This window comes from Aulostomus chinensis, chromosome 21, assembly GCF_037954235.1.
Source record: "Aulostomus chinensis isolate RoL2024-O1b breed Wild chromosome 21, RoL_Achi_v1.0, whole genome shotgun sequence".
Lineage (NCBI taxonomy): Eukaryota > Metazoa > Chordata > Actinopteri > Syngnathiformes > Aulostomidae > Aulostomus > Aulostomus chinensis.
In genome coordinates this window covers 3,715,960-3,739,085 of record NC_141340.1, presented here as the reverse complement: position 1 = coordinate 3,739,085, position 23,126 = coordinate 3,715,960, and the positions used below count along the sequence as shown (strand labels likewise).

Below are 23,126 nucleotides of genomic sequence, written 5' to 3'. Positions count from 1 at the left end.
GAAAATATCCACTTCCGACAGTTTGGAATTGTCAGGGTGACCGTGGACTTGCAGCAAGTATAATCCCCACGAGACGTTTCTCAACATCAAGAGATTCTGTTGGGCTTTTTTGTTTTTTTACAAACTCATGTGAGAAAGCATCTTGTCAGGCTTCAAAATAACAAGACATTTGGACCGGCAAGCACCCTGTGAGGAGGACGGTGTGGGGTTTAGGTGTGGCGGCAGAAGCTAACAGGTTAGAATGGATGCTCCTGCAGCATCAGCCTCACCAGGGAGGGATTGTATTTCTTTCCTGAAAGAAGAGCACAGGACACCACTTAAGACTTTTCTCCATGAAAAAGATGTTTTCACACCGTCTTTGTCAGTTTGCCCGCCACACTCATTGAAGTTAGCCATTGATTGGCAGGTGGTCGGATATTCTTTGAAAGTATCTGCCCTTTTTTTTTTTAAAGTTCCTCAGTGTGGCTCTGTGAAGGTCAGATCATTTCAGCAGCCTCATAATAATGAGGGAACCACCATACTGGACACAAGTTGGACATTTTTCTTGACTTCCGAAACATTTGGAAAAGCTGACAAATTATTGTCTTTGATGATAAGCAAAGATGAAGGTTTGAGATCAGATAAAAACATCAGACTGATACTGATTTATTTTTTTAAAAATCCCCAAATATCCTGTATTGGTACTGGGATGTGTCATAAACCCAGAATATAATTTAGTTATCCTGAAGAATCTCATATAAATTTGCCAGTGATTCATTGAAAGACGCTTTCCAAAGGGGAAACGTCTTTCAGACTTCCTGCTCTTCCCACTTGGACGCTCCTCTGGGTTCGCCCTACTTGGCCTGCATCATACGCTCAGTGAATCCAACCTTTGGGTGGAGAATACATCATCCGACATCAGCACTCCTCAGCTCACAAACTGAATACTACACCAACATGAGAGCGACTTCACTTTCATCTTTTTATCTGCCTGAGGTGTCGTCAGCGCCCCAGCTCTACAATATGACCATACGGTTAACGAACAGGTTCCTTTTTCTAATGAATCCGGCTAATGGGCCGTCTGGTAAATAGCCTGATTGGTCTTATCTGAGGGCTAATGATTTCTTGAGCCACTTTCAATTAAGGTGGGAAGGAGGTCACTGAAAGGTTTGTTTCATAGCTCCGCCATTCAGCTTCATTAAAGTCATAGCGTGGATTCATTAACGGTCCAGACACAGGTCCCCAAAGCACATGCTCAGCTTCAGTCTTTTTATCTTCTATAAACTAATTAAGAACTTATTAATCCTCTGCTAATAGTTTAGGCTTTAGACCCTTTCTGTGGGATCCCTTTTGGTTTCGGTTCTGGCACGTTCTCCGTGTGGCGGCTGGAGCGAGCAACATTCAAGGCTGCTTGGCAGTCACATATTGAATCGTGTCATTAGACTTCAGGAGACGTCCCAGGAATAGAGACGGCTGCTGGGAGTGTGTAGTCGACAGCGCCGTTATGTTAATGTTCGGCTGAATTAGTTTTGTCTGATAACTGAGTTCCTCACATTCAGGCTTCACGGTACTTCGTGTAACCCAAATAAAGTTAACTAAAGTTGACAAAAAGGAGGCCAAAGGTGATTGTACTAAAAGAGAGAAGATTTTTACCAAGGTTATTACTGAACAGGGCAAACCAGCCGTACCTCCATGTCCAGAACTTAAGAAAGTAGCATCAAGTAAAGCTGTCACAGAAGTTCCAGGTAGGCTGACCATCTCTACCCGTCTGTCAGTGGTTTCCTTTGGCAAACCCACAGGTCCCACCTTCAGGAGACAAAGACAAATGAACTTCCTGCACTTCTGGAAGAGGGCCACTCTTATTTGTGGAAAGGGAGATAATCGATGAAGGTATGGGAGTCTCCTTCGAGTTCCAGCCACCGACTTCATCGCTGTGTTGACTTCTCAGCTCGTGCCGCTCACCTGCGTGACCTAATTCACAAGTTAATTCTTCACAAATGGCAAAGTCTGTTTGTCAGTTACTGTCTTCTGAATCCAACATGATTTGACGCCATCAGGAGTATAAAACTTTCTTGTTACTGCTCAGGCAACGTCCTGCTGCATCGCTGAATTCAATTGTGCCCATAATATAACGTGAAAATGTCGTCCTCGTGGAATCTTGACGCGCCTGCCGTACCTGCGGTGCGCCACCGTGGTGCACTTCACCTGCATCACTCGCACATTCTGAGGTCTCTGGCGTCAACCTGATATCTCTGGAACGCCTTGAGGTCCTTCCTCCAGATTTGGCACAAACGTCCACTCGGACTTAAGGACAAACTGAAAAGAATTTGTCGTCACCTCCCACCCAGTAGATGTGATCTCTCAGGAGCACCTCGAGGTTCTTCCCTCAGGGCTGTTGGTGGTCAAAGGTCATGGTCACTGGATTGCATATAAACAAGAAGCTGCATTTCCCTGATACTTTTGTTCTGCGTAATCTTCTTTGATCCAGCATTTACAGTTTTTAAACTGACGATGAATAAGTTGATTTGTTGTCACAATAGTAATAATATTAGTAATAATAATGATAATAATAATAATATTAAAAAGCCTCAAGGTTGCTGGAAACTCAGACTGCTTTTTTTCCTTCGCTATTATCAAACATGCAATTCACCAATGTGTCATGTGGTCCATTTTTATCCGTCACATTCGTTTGCGGGTGATGGCCGCTGATGCTCGGATCATTAAGAACCCCCCCATTCCTCCTCCCTCTGCTGCTGCTGGTGTTTCTCCTTGAGAGCCGAGAGGTTGCAAATGTGTCTCACGATCGTCTTTGAATGACAACCCTTCCCCTGTTCTTTCCATGACTTCTCCATCCCTCTGATTCTGACGACATATATGTTCTGTTCTTTCTCGTTTACTTCCAGTCTGTTGTTACTTAAATACTTTCATTTCTCCTCCTTTTTTTCCCCCAAACTGTCCCCTGATTCACCCCCTCAATAGCCGCCCCCCGCCCCCCAGTTTTTGACGTGCCTTTCTCCTCTCTGTTTCTCCCTGTAGGAGCTGGTGGGCAGCAACCCTCCGCAGAGGAACTGGAAGGGAATAGCGATCGCCCTTCTTGTCATTCTGGTCATCTGCTCACTGATCGTCACCTCCGTCATCCTGTTGACACCAGGTACACTGCAATGAATGTGGCGGAGCGGCCGTGACGCTGTGCACCACACATTTCTCTGTTTACGCAGCCATTACTATGCACAGACATGCCCATTAGGTTGCACAATCAATCCAACGGCCAACAATGCAGAGATGTTTACGCCAGCGCGTATCTGTGTGTGTGTGTCTGTGTGTCGTCCACTCACTCGCCTTTGATATTCTCCTCCGTAATGTCACAGTTCACACTGATGATTACTTTAGTGAAGGTCAGGAAACCTCATTGAAGTCAGCTCGCGCAACGTTGCTTTCCTCATCAGCGCGCCCCCCCATCTGTCTCCTTCACTAAGTCCTTAAAATAACACCTTTTTTTTCCTCTTTTGCTAATTTATGTAACGCCTCCGTTTTTAAGGCTTCATTTCAGTGACCTTCAGGTAATCTGTTCGCAAATATACATGAAAGTTTAATCAATGGACCATCTGTTTATATTCAAGCTCATAAAGCCTCTTGATATGGTTTTATGCACTGCCGGAGCCAAATCAGTCAATGCAACTGCCAAAGTGTTTGTACCATAACTCACTTACAATCGCTGTGCCCTTTTTTTTTATTGGGACATGGTGGCAAAGATGGGTCACGGATAGAACAGACATTCTGAAATTGGATGTTTTTGTATATAATCTTTAGAGATCTTGACAGGTGTCTTGGCAGAAACGTGGCTGGCGTAGACCTTGACACAGCAGCAGGTGTCAAAGCAGCGAGGCCTCAAACACCTTGTCACCTCCTGCCTGAGACCTGTTCCTGTCCTGGGGCGTTTGTTATGGACTCAAATGAACTGGTCCTGTCCTGGGGCGTTTGTTATGGACTCAAATGAACTGGTCCTGTCCTGGGGGGTTTGTCATGAACTCAGGGTGTTTAATGCCCCGCTTTCAAAACATGGCAGCCTGTGGGAGTCGTGCAGAAAGTAAAGACCAGGCAGGTGGCGTCTCCAGCTTGTACCTCACCATAACCCCCCCCCCCACACACACACACACACACACACACACACACGTAATAATCACATTGTGTGCTCAAGCAGAAGCGCCGCTGCACTCCAGGTCTGTGCAGCAACTCCAGGGCCTGAACAGAATTCCATTATTCCATTCTGTGTCTGTTTCCTGAGGATATTTTGGAATATTAAACCATATCTTAACCTTCTGAAACACAGTTATAATGTCAGACTACTTAGTTATCAAGGCTTCTCTTCAGCTCCATGAATGCGTTGCTTGAAATTAGTTTACAGGCTATTTTAAAACAACCTTCTCATTTCACCATGCAAATCCATTGGTGTTCAGCGCGTTGCTTCCGTCGCATGGTTTGAATTCCTGTGGCTGAAGCTGCATGACAAACATCTGAAGCTCACACGAAGGCCGTTCGTTTCCAACTTCTGTGACCTCTGATGTGTTTTGCAAAGCTCCTCCGAGTGTGTTGACATTTCCGAACTTCTGCCACTGATGTCGGACGGACCTGAACAGCGTGCTAGCAGAAACAAGCTACGAGTGAGCTAACGGGCTACTGCTTCCTCGGTGGCCGTCTCCCAAGTCTCCCAGGCAGATATTCCACTTGTCCAGGTGTCTAAGAACAGAGGGAATTAGCCTGGGGCTCGCCTGCAGGTGTTTAAAGCGCCTTACAGGGGCATCCGCCATCACGTATACAAAATTAACGACACCAGACGCTCATATGTGGAAACAAGGCGTTTATCAGAATATTGCCAGTCATGTAAATTAAGCACTAGTGAACCAAATAATTAGCAGGAAGATCTTAATCCTCAGGCACTGAGATTAAGACTGATTTTTTTTTTCTTTTTTCTGCAGCAAGTAGGTAAGGGATATTTTTACTTTGCAAATGGAGCCCAGGAGTGTTGGGTACATCACTGGTGTTCTCTTTAAGTGCTTTAGGGAGGATTCTCCTATTAAACAACTTATTTTGCTGTAATTACACATGAAGGAGAAACATATCAGGAATAAAGGCTGCGAGCAGCAGGCTGTGGAAGTGTGGCTCATGTGAGGAGTTATGAGATAGCATGCTGTTTCCTCTCAGTTTGGAGGGCTTTTTTTTTTTTTTTTTTTTTTTTTTGATGGATGTTGCCCTGCCATGCAGCCCAGCCAGTTTCTAACTGCTCCTGACAAGCACTTTGTTCTCACACACATACACTCACGCAAGCACACACACAAACACACACACACACACACAAGTTTGGGTCTCATTCTCTTTTTCCTTCGCTCTCTGACAACCTGTGTCAGATGTGAATGATGGCTCCATATTACGAGGAGGTTGCTCTTGTTCTCTGCATCAATACAACTGGGTCAGATGTTCACGATTGGCATTTCAGGTTGACTGACAGTCTGGGTGAATCCATTGGGGAGGACCGTATCCTCTTAATTTGGAGCTGATGAGCGCGTGCATGAACAGTTTCTGCTACCAGGAAAAAAAAAGAAGAAAAAAAAAACGCACAACACTCAATCAAGTTTAATGTCTTAATGTGGAGTTTGACATATGGGATGTAAATTAAGGCATTATTCAGATCCCTGCATGCATATTTCTGACATTTTTCAGGTCATCAGCATGCAGCTGTTTCTCTCTCTTCACCGCAGCACGAAAGTCCTGGAAACGGCTTTTAAGCTTGATGGAATTCTTCTCATATTCACCTCTTCAGATTTGCATTTGGCTCAGTCATATAAAGACAATTAAATCATCTTTCAAAGTTCATTGTTCGATCCAATCTCTCTCTCTTTCTCTCTCTCTCTCTGTGCCATTGCTTTGTATTGAAATAGGTCGGGCTGCATTAGCATATAAACTGCACTTGTCAGCTGACCCTGCTGGTGCTGACACTCCCTTTTCTTCAAACATGATCACAGTCTTCTGGGAGGGAGAGATAAAGGCGTACTTAAATACAAAGAATGAGGTTGCTTTTGCTCCATATAGAAATGTAAATAACGTCATCTGTGGCCCGCTGTTCCATCCATACGTCCAGCTATGTGACTGATTACAAAATCAGCTTGTGGCCTTTGAACCCAAGCATCTGATGGGAGATGGGAGTTGTAACTCTGATCAATCGCACCTAAAGCTCGAGTGACACACCGAGCAGATGCCTTCAAAGATGCTTTTGTTCCCACGAGGACATCAAGGACTGACTGAGGATCAGTTGGTGGCTCTTCATCTGTTCACAGCTCACACACAAGTTCGGAGAGTCACGTCGTCTTTGGGTCGTGGCAATTTCCAGCCACTTTGCTTCCATTCAGAATCAGACCTTATTCATCATTCTCGGAATGAGCAGCTCAGAATAAACTCAGAGGCGGCCTTTCCTAGAAAAACGACACAGTTGTTGTGGAAATGCTGCAAAAAAAGACATACATGACATAAATTAGGACTCAAGTGGCAGACGCCCTCTGGCAGCCAGAGTGATCTGGTCGGGAACAAAGGAGGAACTAGAAAGCGCTCGGAGAGCACGTACCTCCGCCAGCTTTTGGCTCCTGGCACTTTTGTGCTCGGCTTCTGCTTAAAGTTGCAAACAGCTGTAAATGAACCCCCCCCCACACACACACACACACACACACACATACATCAGAGGGTGGGACTTCTTCTGGAGAGTAAGAGGGAGGTGAAACCTGTGTGATATTTTGGTTGCGCATGAGGGGGCAGGCTAATATTGTTCCAATGTTTGTGGTGTAAATATCACTTTGTGCATTCACTGGGTGGCGAAAGAGATACGCCTCACTACTAAATGCGACGTAGCCGTGGATCAGGCGAATGCTGCAATTTTGATGCACATCAAATGATGCTTGTTGAATCAGGTTTACTTCCTGTAGCCGTTAGCTGGATTTATGAATTAAATTCCGCTGTAGATGTTGAAATATAAAAAAATTCACCAGCTGGTCGTGGCAACGTCATTAAACCAAGACCCACAGTCACCACAGCAACGAAGGCGTTTGTGTCCAGATCCGAGGTGAACGTCATCGACCCACCAGGAGGAAGTAGCTCCAAGTGTAAACAAGCGTGACAATCCCCATCACCACCAGGTGGCGCTCTGACTAATCTGCGCCAGAAAGTAATGGACCCTTGTTGCGCCCTTGCTGCAGCCCTCCAAACGCCACCACAGAACAGATCTCCTTCGTGAAGGCAGCCATGTTGCATCGCTATGCAGCGGCAAATTCCTTTTCTGCTCGTTGAATAATCTTCAGTTACAGGTCGACTCGCTGCTCGGAAGCGTTTAAGTTACGTGCGTTTCCCCTTCAGGCGTTTGGACCGTTTTGGACAACCTTGTTCGCCAAATTATATGAATATTTAAATGAATGCAGCATCTTTTTTTTCTCTTTTTTTTTGTTGCTATCACTAAAGATGAAATTTATTGCTCTTTTTGTCTGATGTTTGATCTCACACAACAGACCGGGTTGTTGAGATCTCACGCTGATCTCAAAGGCTGACATTAAGCAGTTTTTTGTTTTGTTTTTCCAGCAGTGTTTAATGTGGTGGTGTTAACATGACAGGGGGAAGACGTTTAGTGTCATTTTAGGTTGCCAGACTCTGACTGAACTTCCCCTTCTTCCATCCATCAGCTTTTTAAGGAAAATTCCTCCGACAGCCACGACACACGGATCAAAGCATGTGTCGGATTAAAATTAGAGGACATGGTCACACTTAGTTTGCTGAGGAAACATTTTGAGCCCTTTCTCTGTGTTGGAGGCAGTCAGGGAGCTTGTCTTAGGAGATCCAAGCCCTGTCCCCTTAAAAAATATGCTTGCAAATTATTTTTTCTTGGAACCGCATGTCAAGTTGAACCAAAGAAAACACTTGATGTTAATAAGAAAGTCTGTAGGGGGAGGCCAGGGTGGACGGGGGTCAACAAAACAGCCGACTTTGCCGCAGTACAACATCCAAGTTGAGGGTGACCAGAGGAGAGATTCATCCGATACTGCCTTTTGCTTTTTATCCCCCCACCACATTTATGGAGGTGAAATGAGTCATATTATGGGAGCAAGTGATGATATCGTGACCATTGATGGATGAAATTAAGCTGCAATGGATTGTACGAGGCATCTGCTGTAAATACGCACGTCTGCTCTGATGATCAAGGCTGCTCTTCTCTTAATCAAAGCCCCAAAGACAATCCTCTGCTTCTCCTGTTTCTGTTTCCCCTTCCTTTATGTCTCTGCTCTTTACTCTTTCAGCAGTGGGCGGTTGGCAGAAATGAAGATGCGTCCTTGTTTGTTGTTTTCCTTTATTTTCCAGTGTGTTCTGTGTCATATAGGTTTTGACCTCTCCGGCTGAGTTCCTCGCCTTCATCCCGCCGTATATCCCGTATCACCTGAGCTCTGCTTTCAGTCTTTGCTCAATGTCGAGAAGTTAAGAAAAAACAAAACAAAACTGAGGCGGTCCAGTGGAGTGTGGATGAGCAACAGCAAGACTTGAGTCCTGCCGCTGGGCTTGTCCCAGTGCTGGCCTGCAGCAGAGCAGCACTGACACATGAAACGCTCTCACAGCAGGCTTGTAGAAGAGGGCAGCAGGACCTCCTCACCTGCACGTTTCCAGACGACTCCTCCTCTTCTCCCGAGGGAGAGTTGCGACGCAGGGCAAGTGTTCCAAGGCTTGATTCCCTCCATCTGAGCTTGTCTTCCTCCCTTGGGGAGCCCGAGAGTTTGATGAGGGGGATCTGGAGACCCGAGATTGTGTCTCTTTCCATCCCAGCTGCAGCCGGGGGCTCCACATCAGCAGAATCTGGCTGGTCAAATTCCTGCTAAAAAGCTTTTCCTATCATATATTATCAGTGCCAGGCCTACACCCGTCCCCACAGCACCCAGCACCCAGTACACACTCACCCTACCCAGCTGCCTGCTCCTGTGTGGGACTCTGATGGCTGCAGAACAAGCCAACATTGCTCTGGTACTCTGCTGCCTCCCTCATGGCTACTAAAGCTCAGTAGTTAGCTGTCCTGGCTGCCATCCTGACTCTCACCACGGTATTAACTGCGGTTTTGTCCAGGATAAAGCAACACAGCATCTGGCTTCAGATGGCCCGGCTCCCTCCTTAGATTAGAGACGAGCTGCTGGACTTCCAGAGCTGGTTTAATTGGACGGCTCATCTGCATAAAGCCACAAGGAGCTGGGAAGGGGAGAGAAATTTCTGTTACACCAGAACTGAACTGGTACCTCAGCTGCAGCTCAGATGGGATTCTGGATTGCATTTAAAAGGCGTGAAGACTAATCGATTGTTCCATTGCAACATGGGTGCCCAGCAGGCTCTGCCACACTGGACCGAAACAAAAACTGGACTAAAGGGGAGAATATGAGGTTCAAGGAGCCGAAAGACGGCGCTTCTGACTCAATGCTTTCCGTGCGTTTGCCGTAAGTCAGAGATCTAACTGAGAGATTGTGAGGGAGGTGGCATGCAGGGCTAATGACATCACATTACGGTTAGAACCTCACCCACCGCTGTGACCCTCGGTAATAAATCTTCATTTGAAACGTGCATTACTGAAGGTAAAGAAGCATCACCCTGTCACCAGGGGCAGATTTTCTGCCTCGGGTGTCCTTTCAACTGTTTGACTCCAGACTGAATAAATACTGAAAGACATGAAACTGCCGCAGTTGCTAATTTGAAGCGGTGTGTTTGCCCGTGATTTGCCTGGTTTAATGTTGCCTTTTCTCAATTTTGCAGGTGAAGATGACCGCCTGGCTCTCAAGGGCAAGGTGACTGTCGCGGACCTCTTTAGGAAGGACTTCAAGGTTCACGACCCCAACGCCAGATGGATAAGCAGTAAGTAATCAAGTGAAACACAAGGGTTGCACACTTCATTAAATTAGATAAAGACTGACTTGGTTCTAATTGTATTTTTCACACACTCCAGCAAAGTCAAAGGGTCGTTAGTGTTGCTTGTTAGTGTTGAGTGCATATGCAGAGCTCACACACTCGCGGGCAGCCAATGTTGTGGTTTATTGGTCCATGCAGTTGAGAACCAACTCTCACTAATGACATAAAAACACACATTCTGCATGATACGACCGGCGTGTAATTCAGAAATCTCACAACATTGGAGCAGTAAGAGAGGAAAAATAACCGCTAACGCTTCCATGAAGGGAGACCAGATCGTCGCTCAAGGGTAAAGGGACTCTGCATCAAGGCTCTGATGAGTTTGGTTTTAATGTGCGTTTAGTTTGTACACAACACATTTTCAACCTAATTTGTTAGGGTTATAGACAACTCCATAATCCTGTTTTGCATTAGAGAGCTGAATGGAATACTGTTATTGGCCAATCAAAGCCCTCTTTACCAGCTGTTGACCAATCATCATCCAGAAGGGCTGTAACAGTTACAGTTGGAGGATGCTCAAACTGAGGAAAACTAATTATGGAGAGAATAAATAAACCCTGATAGGAACTGACATCACTGGCTTGGCAGGATTTTAGATGCCAAGGACTGGAAAGTGTAAGCAAACAAAACCATTCAACTAATCTGTTCCGCCGCCTCAAAAAGCCACGGTGACAGTCTTCCAGATTAGACTCATCCCGGTCCAGTTTCAAAACCAGAGAAAACTTCACGGAAGAGCTTTAGACGTTTTGAAGAAGTGTGGCGGTCTGTAATGGTTAAATGTGCTGTATTTGTCAAAGGTATTGATGTGGTTTGAAAACAGGCCGCGTGGCTCGGCGTTCCCTCTCAGAGCCGGGCTGTGTGAGTCGAAGCACCCCTCAGGTGAGTCGTTCCCAGCAACAACTCCTGTGTGTTGCCAGACATCGGGGGCATTTGCAGCTGGGTTTTTTTTTTAGCTGAGACACTGGGACATTTGTTGCTGTGGTGGTGGGGGGGGGTTTGAGTAGCACAGGGACATTTCTAGCCGATGGGAAATTCGCTTCTATTTTTCCGGTGAAAGGAAACAGGCGATTTTAGTGAAATGTCGGGACATTTTCAGACGCGTTCCCGGTGACGGAATCGGCTGTTTCCAGCGATACCGCTGGACATTTGCAGCTACCGCTACCTTGAGGTTGGGGGGGGGTTGAGCAGGTGGTCGCAGCTTTCTGAGCATTTACTGGATTATGCCCAATGAGAAATGGAGCGTGGCGTCGGTAAGAAATCGAAGGAGGAATTGTTGCATTATTACGCTGACATACTTTCCAGTATTTCGAGCTTTTTTTAGAATTACAGTGAAATCTGTGTAAACAACATGGTTCAAACACAGAATGTAAATCAGATAATCATAGGTTTTTACACCATCTGCCCCCTCCTCAGTCTTTGTGAAGCTGTGTGTCTTCCATTACTCTGTCTGTCTGTGTGTGTGTGTGTGTGTGTCTGTGTGTGTGTGTGTGTGTGTGTGTGTGTGTGTGTGTGTGTCCACGCTGCCTGACATCCCTCCCAACCATTCATTGCATATGCTTCAATAGCTACCCAATTACCTGAAACCGCCGCTCTCGTTTTTCTTTGATCAGTGACAGTTTGTGGATGCTCCTATTGTTCCAATTCATCACCGCCAATTTCAAACCCTTTTTTTTAATAACAGGACTGTGACGGTGTAAACACACACGGCGCTGTAGGGAACCAATGAGAGAAAATGTTGGGTTTTTTTTTGTTTTTACAATTTTATTATCAAGGTAAAGCAGCGACTTGATGCAGCCTCGCGTGTCTCGGAGTGGCGTTGAAGAGAATCGTCAGAGCTCCAGGATGTGAGAGTCCTGTACAGCTGATGGATTAATGAGGTGGATTTTGTCTTCTCCCCGAGCCCAGCCAGCCTGTCTCCTCCGATCACAGGATCTTAGATCGCTCCTTGAAACAATACAGCTGCTTAATCTTGACTCCCGTCCTGAAATTGCAAGCCTTCCCCTTGGTGATTTGCTATAATTAGCGAGCTGAAAACCCATATTTTATTTTATTAGTGACAGCGAACGCTGTTGCTCTGGATCGCAGCTGAGTTGTCCTGATTTCTATGTTGATAGCCAGCGTTCCCCATATGTTCTTAAGGATGAGACGCCTCCCTTGTGGCCGATTTGTCGCAGCAACTAGCTGTGACCCCCCCCCCCACACACACACACACACACACAAGTTGTAATCAAATCGATCATGCTTGAACGAGCCTGGCTGAACATCTCCAGCGGCGCTTTGCACATCTGGAAGCCAACATCTGTTCTGTTGTGCTTTCTGTGAAACGTCAAACTGCGACGTTTTGAAGAAGCGCGGAGGTTACCGTGGGTACGGAACCAAGTGGGGTTGCTTTCTTCAAAACGTCCCCCGAGTTGATGCGCGGAGAACAGAGGCGACTGCTACAAGGAACTTTGCAATAATCCAGAAGACTTGTCATTGCTTAGCCGCTCTGTCTTTCATCTTCCTCTTTGGCGCTGTTGACAGTGCCATCCTTGATCTCACGGTATTTTTGGTGTCATTAGGTACAGCTGACAAGAGGGAGAGAAAAGAGGGGAGAGAGAGAGAGAAAGAGACAGACGGATCCATCAGTGGATTATTTTGTCTTTGCTAGAGTGTCATTTTCAGGCTCGCGGTAACCTGAAGGCTTTAAGGACCGTCTATAGGATTTGCAATTATGGCTTTCGTGGTTGAGGGCTGAAATTGAATTTTTAAAAACCTAATTTAGTCAAGTTTTATGTTCTCTCCATTCCTGGTAGCCTCTACCTGTCAGTCAGTTCCCTGGTGATGTACTAGCCGTAACCTATGATAGGTTATTTCTACAAGGCAAATTACTTCCTCGTTCTTCTTTCTTCTTTTCCAGAAGTATCAGCCTTAGAGTCTCTGTTAATTACATTTTCCTGTCAATGCCTCGGTGTCCACAGCAGTCCAGCTCAGGAACAAAATTTCCTCTGACTCGGCACAGATGTCCTCGTGGGCTCGAGACTGGACTGAAGGTTTTGGTCAAAGGTCAAGGTTCCCTTTCTCGTGAACATGACAAACCTGCCTGTTCGTGTAATTCTTCATTCTGTTGCGGGCGCGTATTCTGTTACAGGGTACATTTAAACATGTGGGGCTTTGACAAAAAATGTACGTGTTGAATAAAGTTAGTCAAAGTCTAACAGATGAAGTGGAATAAGTGAACCTGTGGCTGATTTAGGGCAAAATAAATACGCAGTTGAGTTTACTTTAATGCCACAACAACACACAGGTCTTTTTTTTTTTGTCAGTTCCATTCATCCAAACAATTAAAATCGACTTAACCCTTTATGTGATGGTGCAGCACATAGTTTAAAGCTCGCCAGCATTCCCACACCTTCAGAAATCCTATTTTGCACCTTGTAGGTACGAGAGAGTTTGTTTTGTGAACATCTGAAGTACTGCCACATGACTGTGGCTTGGTTCTGTACTCTGAACTGACACTGGATCCTGGGTACTTGGATACCGTGTGGCTGCTTGGGACTGTGCAGCTGCAGCAGGAACTGGGTCTGGATTTCGTGTCGGCTTCCTGTTTCCATCCCAACAGTTCCCATTTGAACCCGGTCGGAACAAACAACTTTTATGTCTGCGTTGGTTGCTGTAACCTTTGCGGGAAACGGGCCAGCTTCATCTCGGCGGTCTTTTCTTAAGTTTACATGAGGAAAATGAGTTGGTGATGAAAATATTACTGCTGCCCCTTTGGGCTTTAAAATGTTTCTGCGGTTTTCACATCCCAGCAATTACTGCCGCGTTAGAATAACCAACAGACAAATGAGGAAGAACCTTAAACAGAAACAATTTGTAAAGCTCTATGAGGCGCTTCACTCATCATCAGTATTCTGACCCAGCTCTGAAACCATCGCACTATATCTCCCTGCTTTTGTAATTGCACTTTTAGAAGACGTTGCAGATAATCCCTCAAATGTCTGCGTTTTTCTCTCTCTCTCTCTTTTTTCTTTTTTACCACTCCATCTGAATCAAACAGATGCGGCGTCAACATCATTCTCACGACAGCAAGGTGAATCCTGCCCTGAGGGACACAACGCAGGAACTCAAGCAGCTGCTTGCCATTTTAATGGCCACGTTCCTCTTGTTTGTTGCCTCTTGATGCCTCTTGTCTCCCTGATGTTTGTTAGATACGGTGAAGTGGGAGCCATTTGCGATGCATTCAGCCTACTACAAACCCCTTCAAAAGTGCTATCAGCGTGACTTTGAGAGGGTCTCGTGACTGAGCTAGATAAGACTGTAACATTTGTTTGCTTTTTTTTCCCCGAGTCTACACTCATGCATACATGTCATTGAATTACCTTGTTTCTGAGTGATGCAGCCTCTCGTCGTTTCCAATACCGATGTGAAACAGTCTCTTTGGGGAAGATTAGCGAGTTTGCTCGCGTGGCGCAGTGTGAGTAATGAAGTGAATGTCTTCTGTTGATGGTGCTCTGCAGTGGGCCCTTCTCTTCTCAGTGAGCTGTATCAAATTAACATGCACATTAATTGTTAGTATCCAGTCTTCAAAAGGCAATCGGCTTCCTTAAAATTATAAAGACCATGCCAACTTTGGGGGAAATGTGCTTTTTTTTTTTCTTCTTTTTTTAAAAAAAAAAAAAAAACTTTTTTAGCTCCAGATATGCAGATACAGAGCCTTGTTTCTGGTGCATTACTAAGCTCCAGACCGCCTCTGGACTGCTAACTGCTAATTAGCTTAGCTGCAATCAGAGAAAGCTATCTTCAAATACCCTTCTTCCTGGTATTTGCTTGTATTAGTCAAAACCAAAGTTGTGCTTATCAATCATGGTAAAAAACAACAACAACAACTGATGGCTGAAAGTTATATACAAGAACTTTTGAGATAGCTTTCTCTACTGCTAGCATCCATTGCAGTTAAGCTAACAAGGATTCAGTCATCCGGTGGGGTCTGGACCGCTGCAATGGACCCGCAGAAGAGAGAGGGGTGTCTATCTTTCTGCCCAGCTCTAAAAATGATGGACAGGAAGCGTATTCTTCCAAATGTTTGCATGCTATTCCAGAAAATGATTGATGCTGCTACCATTTTGGCACAATCCTACACTGGCTTTCAACTTCCAGAGAGCAATGAAAGCTGATGTTTTGACAGAAACAAGCTGCCTCAATATCCTGACAATGTGGAGTCTCTTTAAATACCCAGGGAGGGACAGAAAAGAGGAGCAGGAAGAGACTGTAGAGTCTCGCAGTTGCTTCAGCGGGTCTCATGACAAATTCAGCAGCCCTTCTCAGCCGCTCTGCCGCTAACATCAAGGCAGCATCTGAAGATGAAGTTGTCTTGATCCTTGTTTGGGCAACAAAATCTGCAAAACAGCCATCGCTGTCGCATTTCTCTACCTTAATCGTTGTAGCAAACTTACTGTTTCTACACTTGTGTATCCACAAAATGCCAGGAAATCTCTTGATTAGAGCCTCAGGTTGGTATCAAGGTTTCGTCTTTGATTCAAAATAAACTTTTAATTCAAAATCGCGCAAATTGTTTCAATAGATCAAGCTTTATAACACCTACCCCTCCACAAGGGCTCCAGAAAAATCACTCCTCTCATAATTCTAGTTTGAATTCTCAGGCTGGGCATTGGAAAGAACCTCACGATACGATGTGTGGCCTGATACATGGGTCACAAGCCAAACTGAGGGATTAAAAATAACCAGAAGAACAAATTAGTGCACATAAGAATTCACGAAAGAGGCCCTTTATTTACCCATACTGTTTACCAACCTACTTCAGTTTCCATCTGAAGTCCCTTTTTACTGTTAACGTTATTATTGCAGTTCAACTTCTGCTAGTACTAGCCTCATTTCATGCATTTTGCAGTCTTTCATAGCCTGCCAGTTTCAGTCCCAAGGACCCACACAACAGTAGCAGGCAAATCTGCTTGAAAAGCACCAGTTGTGTGTTTCTGCCTGCTGAGAGGAGAAAAGACAAAGGTGGTGTTAATTAAAAACAAAAGTACCACACCCTCCCACACACTCGCGCAAAGAAGAGCCGACATGTGCTTACTCAGGTACATTGGCATGCAGACGCACGCAGGCACGGGGGAGCGCTGGACTCGCTCTCCTCCCCAGCAGCTTTATTTGGAGTCCATCGGTGTGATGCCCATGCGGCTTACAGCTCTGTGCGCAGGTCCGACTGCAGCGATGCAGGATGATGGGGTGTATCTGCAGGATGTGTACTGTAGGTTTAGACAGTCTCTGCTGCAGCTGAGCGCCGAGCAAACATCGCCGTTATTCACTGCTGCTCACGGCATTCACGTGTCATCCGTCAGCTGGCCGTCGCCGGATTTATGGCCGATAGCTGAGCTGTGTTTGGTGCACAGCGGACGAGCCAGTGAGGGTCCCGCTGGATCACTTCACACATTTGTTCATGCTCATTTATGGTGTCTAAATCAGCCAAATGCAAATTGTTTGTACACGTAGACAAAACACGTGTGTGATATGTAGGCCCGATTCCTGGCAGTAACAGTGGTATAAGGACTACTTGACGTTGGAATTTTGGGACTTCCCAGTTTTAAATTTGAACTGGAAGCTCTTGCTGAGGTCTGAGGTGCTGCGCGAAGGCTGAATTCCTGACAGCTGCGTGCGCAGATTGGCTCTCCTTCTTTCTGTAGACGTATCGCTACGATGTGTCGAGGTGACGCTACCAGCTGGGACTGGGGACACGTGAGACGTCAGCGACGTGTGTGTTTTTTGTACTTTTCCTCGCTTCTCCTTCCTGGGCCGCGGTCAGAATCGGGTGTGACGTCACTTTCTTTTCCAAATTCCGAGACAAAAACCCACCAGATTTGTTGCCTCTGCGAGCCTCAGAGGATCTTCTCAGAGTGTCGAGGAGTACAGAGAGAAATGTAGCAATAAACTGACTTCTAAAGTCCCCCCCTGCCCCCCTGCCTTCCTCGGCGGGGGGGGTCTGGCCTGAATGTTACTGACATCTCACGGTGTATCTACACCAGAGGTGACTCACCTGCATTCTGCGCTCATTCGTCTCGTCGTATCTGCTGGAGGAGATATGCTAATCACTGTTGCTGCCTGCCCTGCAGGGCTGCTGCTGCACACACAGTTTAGTTTCTTCTATTTGTTTCTCTTTCTTTTTTTTCTTTTTGGTTCTGATTGTTTCCAAAATGAGGAACACAGGCTAATGCGCTCAAATGCGTCTCATATGTCCATCACTGGTTACGGAGCATTTAAGATGATTGAAACGTTTGAGTCTGGATATGCGGTTTCATAATAAATCCCAAGTTTAGCAGGCTTTATTACATTTCTGTTGGCTGGAAGTGCTACTGTACTGTACCGGTTTGCACATCATGCTAATAGGGCTGTACCATTTGGTGCAAATCATCTAATTTCAGTTACTTTGACTGATATCGGAAATTAGAGGAAACGTTATATCTCCTCATTTTATCCTTTGACAAATCGATTAAGTGAATTTGGTGGGATTTCTGTCGAAATCTGTGTCAAACAAAGACGCTCCCTTAAGTTTGAGGCGAATTGTAATCAGACAAATAAAATGTGTAGAGCGATATTAAGGTGGTCAGTAAGAAGGACACCTCTGCGGCACCGTACTTGATTTAAATTGTTGTTTTGACACACAATTAACCTTTGAGGAACATTGCAGCTGCCTGTGCTTGGACAACTGGAGTGTATCGCAATTTTGATCAACTCAACGGTCCTACGTGCTGATACGTACGAATTCAGAGAGGTGTTTCAGCCTTTTGGAAAATACTCGTGTTCACCATCGGCTGTTGTGCGCTGTTATTTTGAATAACATTACTTTTCTTGGGGGGGGGGGGTATTTTATGGCGGAAATGTTCCACGTTTCATTTTTAAGATCCATTTTTCATCTGTATTCTTCTCAACAACAACAAAAATTTTTAAAAAATCACGGATTCTTTTCCCCGTGACACCTCGGATCTCTAAAGTTCTTCCCACCCTTTTTTTTATCGTTGTTTTAGGAGCCCTCTTGCTGAGTTCATCATTTAGACCTCATCATCCCTCCTTCACCTCTGCAACTCTTTGCTTTCTGCTGTTTCAAAAAGACACAGAGCCATCGCGTCTTTCACAGCACCCGAGGCATTACAGCTTCCCTTCCATCCATGTCTCTCCATCTCTCTCTTTCTCTTCCCCTCCCCTCCACCTGCACTCGCTGTGCATCAGCCCAGGGTGCTGTTTTCCCCTCTGATCTATACCTTTCTCTGGCACTATGTCTTATTAATACAGTGCTGCGCCCTGGGCACGGCCCTAACCCAGCCACACTCGGGGGAGGAAGCGAGAACGCAGGAGAGGGAGGTTGGAGATACGATCTGAGACACAAGACTGAAGACCAGTTCTTTATCGTGTGTCTACTAGTTTTGATTCATGCACTTCCCTTTGCACACGCTCGCACACTTAGCATGGAAACTGCTTTTTAAGAGAGAGCGCCAGTGGATACTTGGCTCCTGATTTATGTGGCTTTAAGCCAAAGTTTTATAAAGCAAAAACAACGTGGTTGGACAGTCCTAAAAGGTAGATAACACACATATTGTAGCATATAGGACATGTGAGGTATTACAGTATAAAGGAAAATTTAGCCAAAAGCAAAGAGTTACGTTATTTTTATATAAACGGCCGAGTTTAACAGCGTCCTAGAAGAGGGACGGTCTGTTGTTGGTGCAGTTGCTGAAGTTTGTTGCTCTATGTGACCTCAGAGGAAACACTTTTTCATAAAATCTCCCCAGTTTTGCTCCATGGAGAAAAACTGGGGAGTAATGACAAACTTTTAAAACAGTGTGGAGTTATAATTTAAGTTTAAGAGTTATAAGTTCTAGCCTTTGTCTGATCCTCTGGCTGCTTGTGTTTCATCCACAGACTGTATATAACAAGTGGACACAACTTCCCACCTAGAAAATTGAAGCCAATGCAGAAGTACCTTAAGTTCCTTTCTTCCCTGATATACAAATGTGCAGTATGCCTCTGAGCAAGTACTTCGCAAGTATCAGTGCAAACAACGTTGTTAATCAACAGTCTGTCTGGTTAGTTTACATCGTCAACATAATGAAGTGATAAGTTGGAAGCTACATCCTTGGATGGGCCCCCAGGACCATAGTTTTGGAAATGGTGCTTTGGGGGGTGGCTACTGAGGGACCATGGCGGCGGGTCACCGTCAAAGCCAAGACGGTGAAAGTCATCAGACATCTTCTCGTTTTAGAAAGTCTTTGCTTTCTCGCCCATCTGATCTCTTTCAGTAAATCCAGCCGCGAAAATAATAAATCTAGCATTCAGTTGGTTAGATAAAGAATATTCTGTTATTCTGTCATTGTTCGGCTATTCCTTTTCTTTTCTTTATTTCCTTCTCAAACCTCCACATCGGTTCCTGCTCCAACCCTCTTGATGCTGCTTTTTAGTCGCTTCATTCACTGAGTGTGTTTTGTCCCTGGTCAAAGGATTAAACACTCCAAGGGAACATTGTCAGGCAGCAAAAGCGATGGTCTGCAAGTGGAACCTTTTGATTATTTGAAAAATTCTGTTCATGTTGGGGTTTTTGTTTTTTAGTTTTTGGTTTGTTTGTTTTTTTTTTACAGAAATGGCTGTATATAAAACCTCCACCATATAATACATCACCATGAGACTACAAAACACACACACCAGCTATTGAAATATGTCCTTTGGGCTATATTATTCGGAAAGAATGATATTCAAACACTGGGTCAACAGTTCGTAACACTATTTCTGCCACACCGTGTCTTCTTCAGGCAAAAGATATATTATTAGCTGCAAGGTGAACCAGGGTTGCAATGTTAAGTTCTGGATGAAATGGGATTTTTCTTGTTGGTTCCGGGTCATTTGTCCACGCCGAAGGCTGAAGATGATGACTGGTCTGATAAAAGCGACACAAGCTGCGGGGAGAGTTATGGTGTCTGTCTGAGGCTCCTATGCAGTAATACAGTCCTAAATCTCAGCCACCCATCGGCTTAGATGTGCTGTAAAATAAAGGTTCATAAAAAATTCAATGGGAGTTTTAATTAGAAATCCCCCTCTTATTTTTCTAGTAAATCCCTTTCATCAGTGCGTGGTTCCGAAAGGGGAATTCCGTATGATAGCTTAGTGTATTTACTGTCACAAGGCTGGACTGGAAGCACTGGAATTTAGATTCTCTCTCTGACTGATTAATGGATACACCAACAAATGAATGGCAGCGCTAATAAAAGAGCCAAAAAAAACCAACAACAACAACTCTGGAATGAACTTACAAAATGTGAAGGTGCGCTTACGTCCTTTTACAACAGTGAAATTTATTTTTTTTATCAAGATCCCCAGTAACTATCACTCGCTCGCTCCATCCTTACTGCCTCCTCTCTTTCTCAGTTCGGGGAAAGAAAACGGCCTTGAAGCTTTTCTGTTTCATGTTATTAAATTTCAGACATCGGCAGATAATGTCAGTCCATTAAATGGTCATTACCAGTAATAGAAGCATTGATTTAAGATAACGCATGATGCTGCAAGAGTTTGAAAAAGTAGCTAATTGTAATTAATTCGACAGACATTGTGATATGATTTGTGATAATCAGAGGGAATGTTGTTTTTTACATCATTGTTCTCATTTTCTTTGAAAGACACATTTAAATGAGAATGGTGTAATTGATGGGGGGGATCTGTATCAAACAAACATGTCCCCGAGGAAGTGATGTATAGGGAAGACATTGTGTCTGTGTGCCCTCTGAAATTTGCAGTTGGCCATATCTGTGATATTTGTGATTGTGAGCAAATAGTTTCGGGGTTTGAGACGAAAAATATTGAGGAATAGAAAAGAAAAACGAAAGGGCAAAAAATAGCTCAGCGGTAGAGGAAGCTGGTGTGGAATGTTATGAGGCTGTCTGCGGAATTCATGCAAAATCAGATTTCAAGGGGTGTGCACAGCAGGCTACGCCATAGGCTCAAGTTATGTTAGCTAATGCTACAGAAAAGGCTCAGGCAACGTTAGCTAAGGCTACAGCATGGCGAAAGTAATGATAACTAAGGTCATGGCATAGGTTCAGGTAACATTGGCTAAGGTAACGTGGAGGGCTCAACTAATATCAGCTTAGGTTAACGCATGTATTCAAGTGGTGTTAGCTTCGGTTAAAGCTTCAGTTTAAGTGACATTAGCTCAGGCTATGCCACAGGCTCAAGTAACGTTAGCTAAGGTTGCAGCATAGGTTCAAGTAACGTTAGCTAAGGCTATGCCACAGGCTCAAGTAACGTTAGCTAAGGTTGCAGTATGGGTTTGGCATCATTAGCTTAAGCTACACCATAGGCTCAAGTAACGTTAGCTAAGGTTGCAGCATGGGTTTTGGTATCATTAGCTAAAGATACACCACAGGCCCAAGTAATGTTAGCTAGGGTTGCAGCATGGGTTCTGGTAACATTAGCTCAGGCTATGCCAAAGGCTCAAGTAACGTTAGTTAAGGTTACAGCTTGGGTTCTAGTAACATTAGCAAAGGCTATGCCACAGGTTCAAGTAACGTTAGCTTAGGTCATGGCATAGGTTCTAGTAACATTAGCTAAGGCTATGTCACAGGCTCAAGTATCGTTAACTAAGGTTGCAGCATGGGTTTTGGTATCTTTAGCTAAAGCTACACCATATGCTCAAGTAACGTTAGCTAAGGTTGCAGCATGGGTTTTGGTATCTTTAGCTAAAGCTACACCATATGCTCAAGTAATGTTAGCTAAGGCTACAACATAGAAACACATAGGTGGGAACACTCTGACATTGCCTACAATATTGATGCACAACTATACACCCAGCATTTGTAATTCAACGTTCGCTTACATTATTTTATTATTGTTACTTTATTATCATTATCATTATTATTATTATTATTATTATTATTACAGTCTGAGTAGCACCAGGTTCATCGCTGGCAGTGCAGGCTGTTTAACCATGACTCGACCCATGCTCGTTCCTGACATTATTAAACTTCATCTTTTGTTGTTTTGATTAAGAGACCCTGGGAATGCAAGCCATCCAAGATTAAAATATGTCCTAAAGCATGAATCAGGAATATAACGCATCCAATCTCTTTGACCACAGTTTTATCACCATATTGTGTTTCTCTTTACACATTCAAGCTGCATCATCTGCAATTACCATTTCATTTATAAAAGTAGAACATTTATCAAGATGCCAAACGGAGTCAAACTAAAATAATGAACCATAGCGGAGGCGAAAAAAGCAGCACCCTTTTTATTTATCACCACCATTTCCATGAAGAAGTCCATTTTATAGCCTTGTTAGTATGCCGATGGTTTTTAACAAGGAGACAAAAGCTGTTGAGGGGCGTTTGGTGACATCAATCTAAAAATATCTGAAACTGCTCTCCCTAGCACGTTCTGAATTAAAGCCATTGTAATGGTAATTCCGTCACCTCTAATGGTCAATTAGATATGCTAGCAGATAGTGAGCACTCTGCATAACAATCCCAGGGTTCTAATTACCTCACCAAATGGCATGGATGCGTGCGTGCCTGTGGATCACTAGAGTAATAAGAGGAGCACAGAAAGATTGAAGGTGAAAGAGGGCACTTGCTCTATTAAACGTATCCTTCCCTGATAAAGGCCTGATGGATGAGGAGCTGGAAGAACCTTCATACGTCTGCCAAATAATGACTCCCTTCAAGGGGTTCCTCGGTGAATTCCGCCACCATACTGACCGTGTTTGGGTTTCTATTCAGGGGTACTGAAAGCTTTGGCTTCAGTCGTGTCCAGCAGGTGAGAGGCACCGTGACATATTTACGTGGAGGAAAATGCGACTGTTGTTTTAGATTTGGGGAGCTGTGTGTCTGAGCTCTTCTCACTGGTTTCTGGGGGGAAAAGGTCACACAAACCAACTGGGATTAAGAGTCTGTTTTGATTTTGGGATCCAAATTGGATGGCAGTTGGGAGGTTGTTGTTCCTCGTTATTTGAAATCCAAATAAAAACATGATCTTTTATTATTGGCAAGCAGGCTGTCAGTCCTGGAAGCCCTCAGCTATGAGTCGCCCCCGGGCTGGAACCAGTGGATATCCAGGCCAAGAGATGTTTCCATTCAGTTTTAACAGTCTGATTTACAAATGGAGACACAGGACTGGAGTTTAGAAGCGACCCAGTCCTCAGC

At 44.7% G+C, this 23,126-nt stretch overlaps 1 protein-coding gene across 6 annotated transcripts in view; it reads left to right on the top strand.

The window, feature by feature from the left end:
* dpp6a (dipeptidyl-peptidase 6a) overlaps positions 1 to 23,126 on the top strand; it is a 203,801-nt gene that overhangs the window by 149,923 nt on the left and 30,752 nt on the right. For all 6 annotated transcript variants that reach the window (XM_086192165.1, XM_086192166.1, XM_086192168.1 and 3 more), the window contains 2 exons: positions 3,016 to 3,130; positions 9,796 to 9,894. In XM_086192165.1, coding sequence (XP_086048291.1) covers positions 3,016 to 3,130; positions 9,796 to 9,894 — 214 coding nt within the window. The remainder of the gene's footprint in view (positions 1 to 3,015; positions 3,131 to 9,795; positions 9,895 to 23,126) is intronic.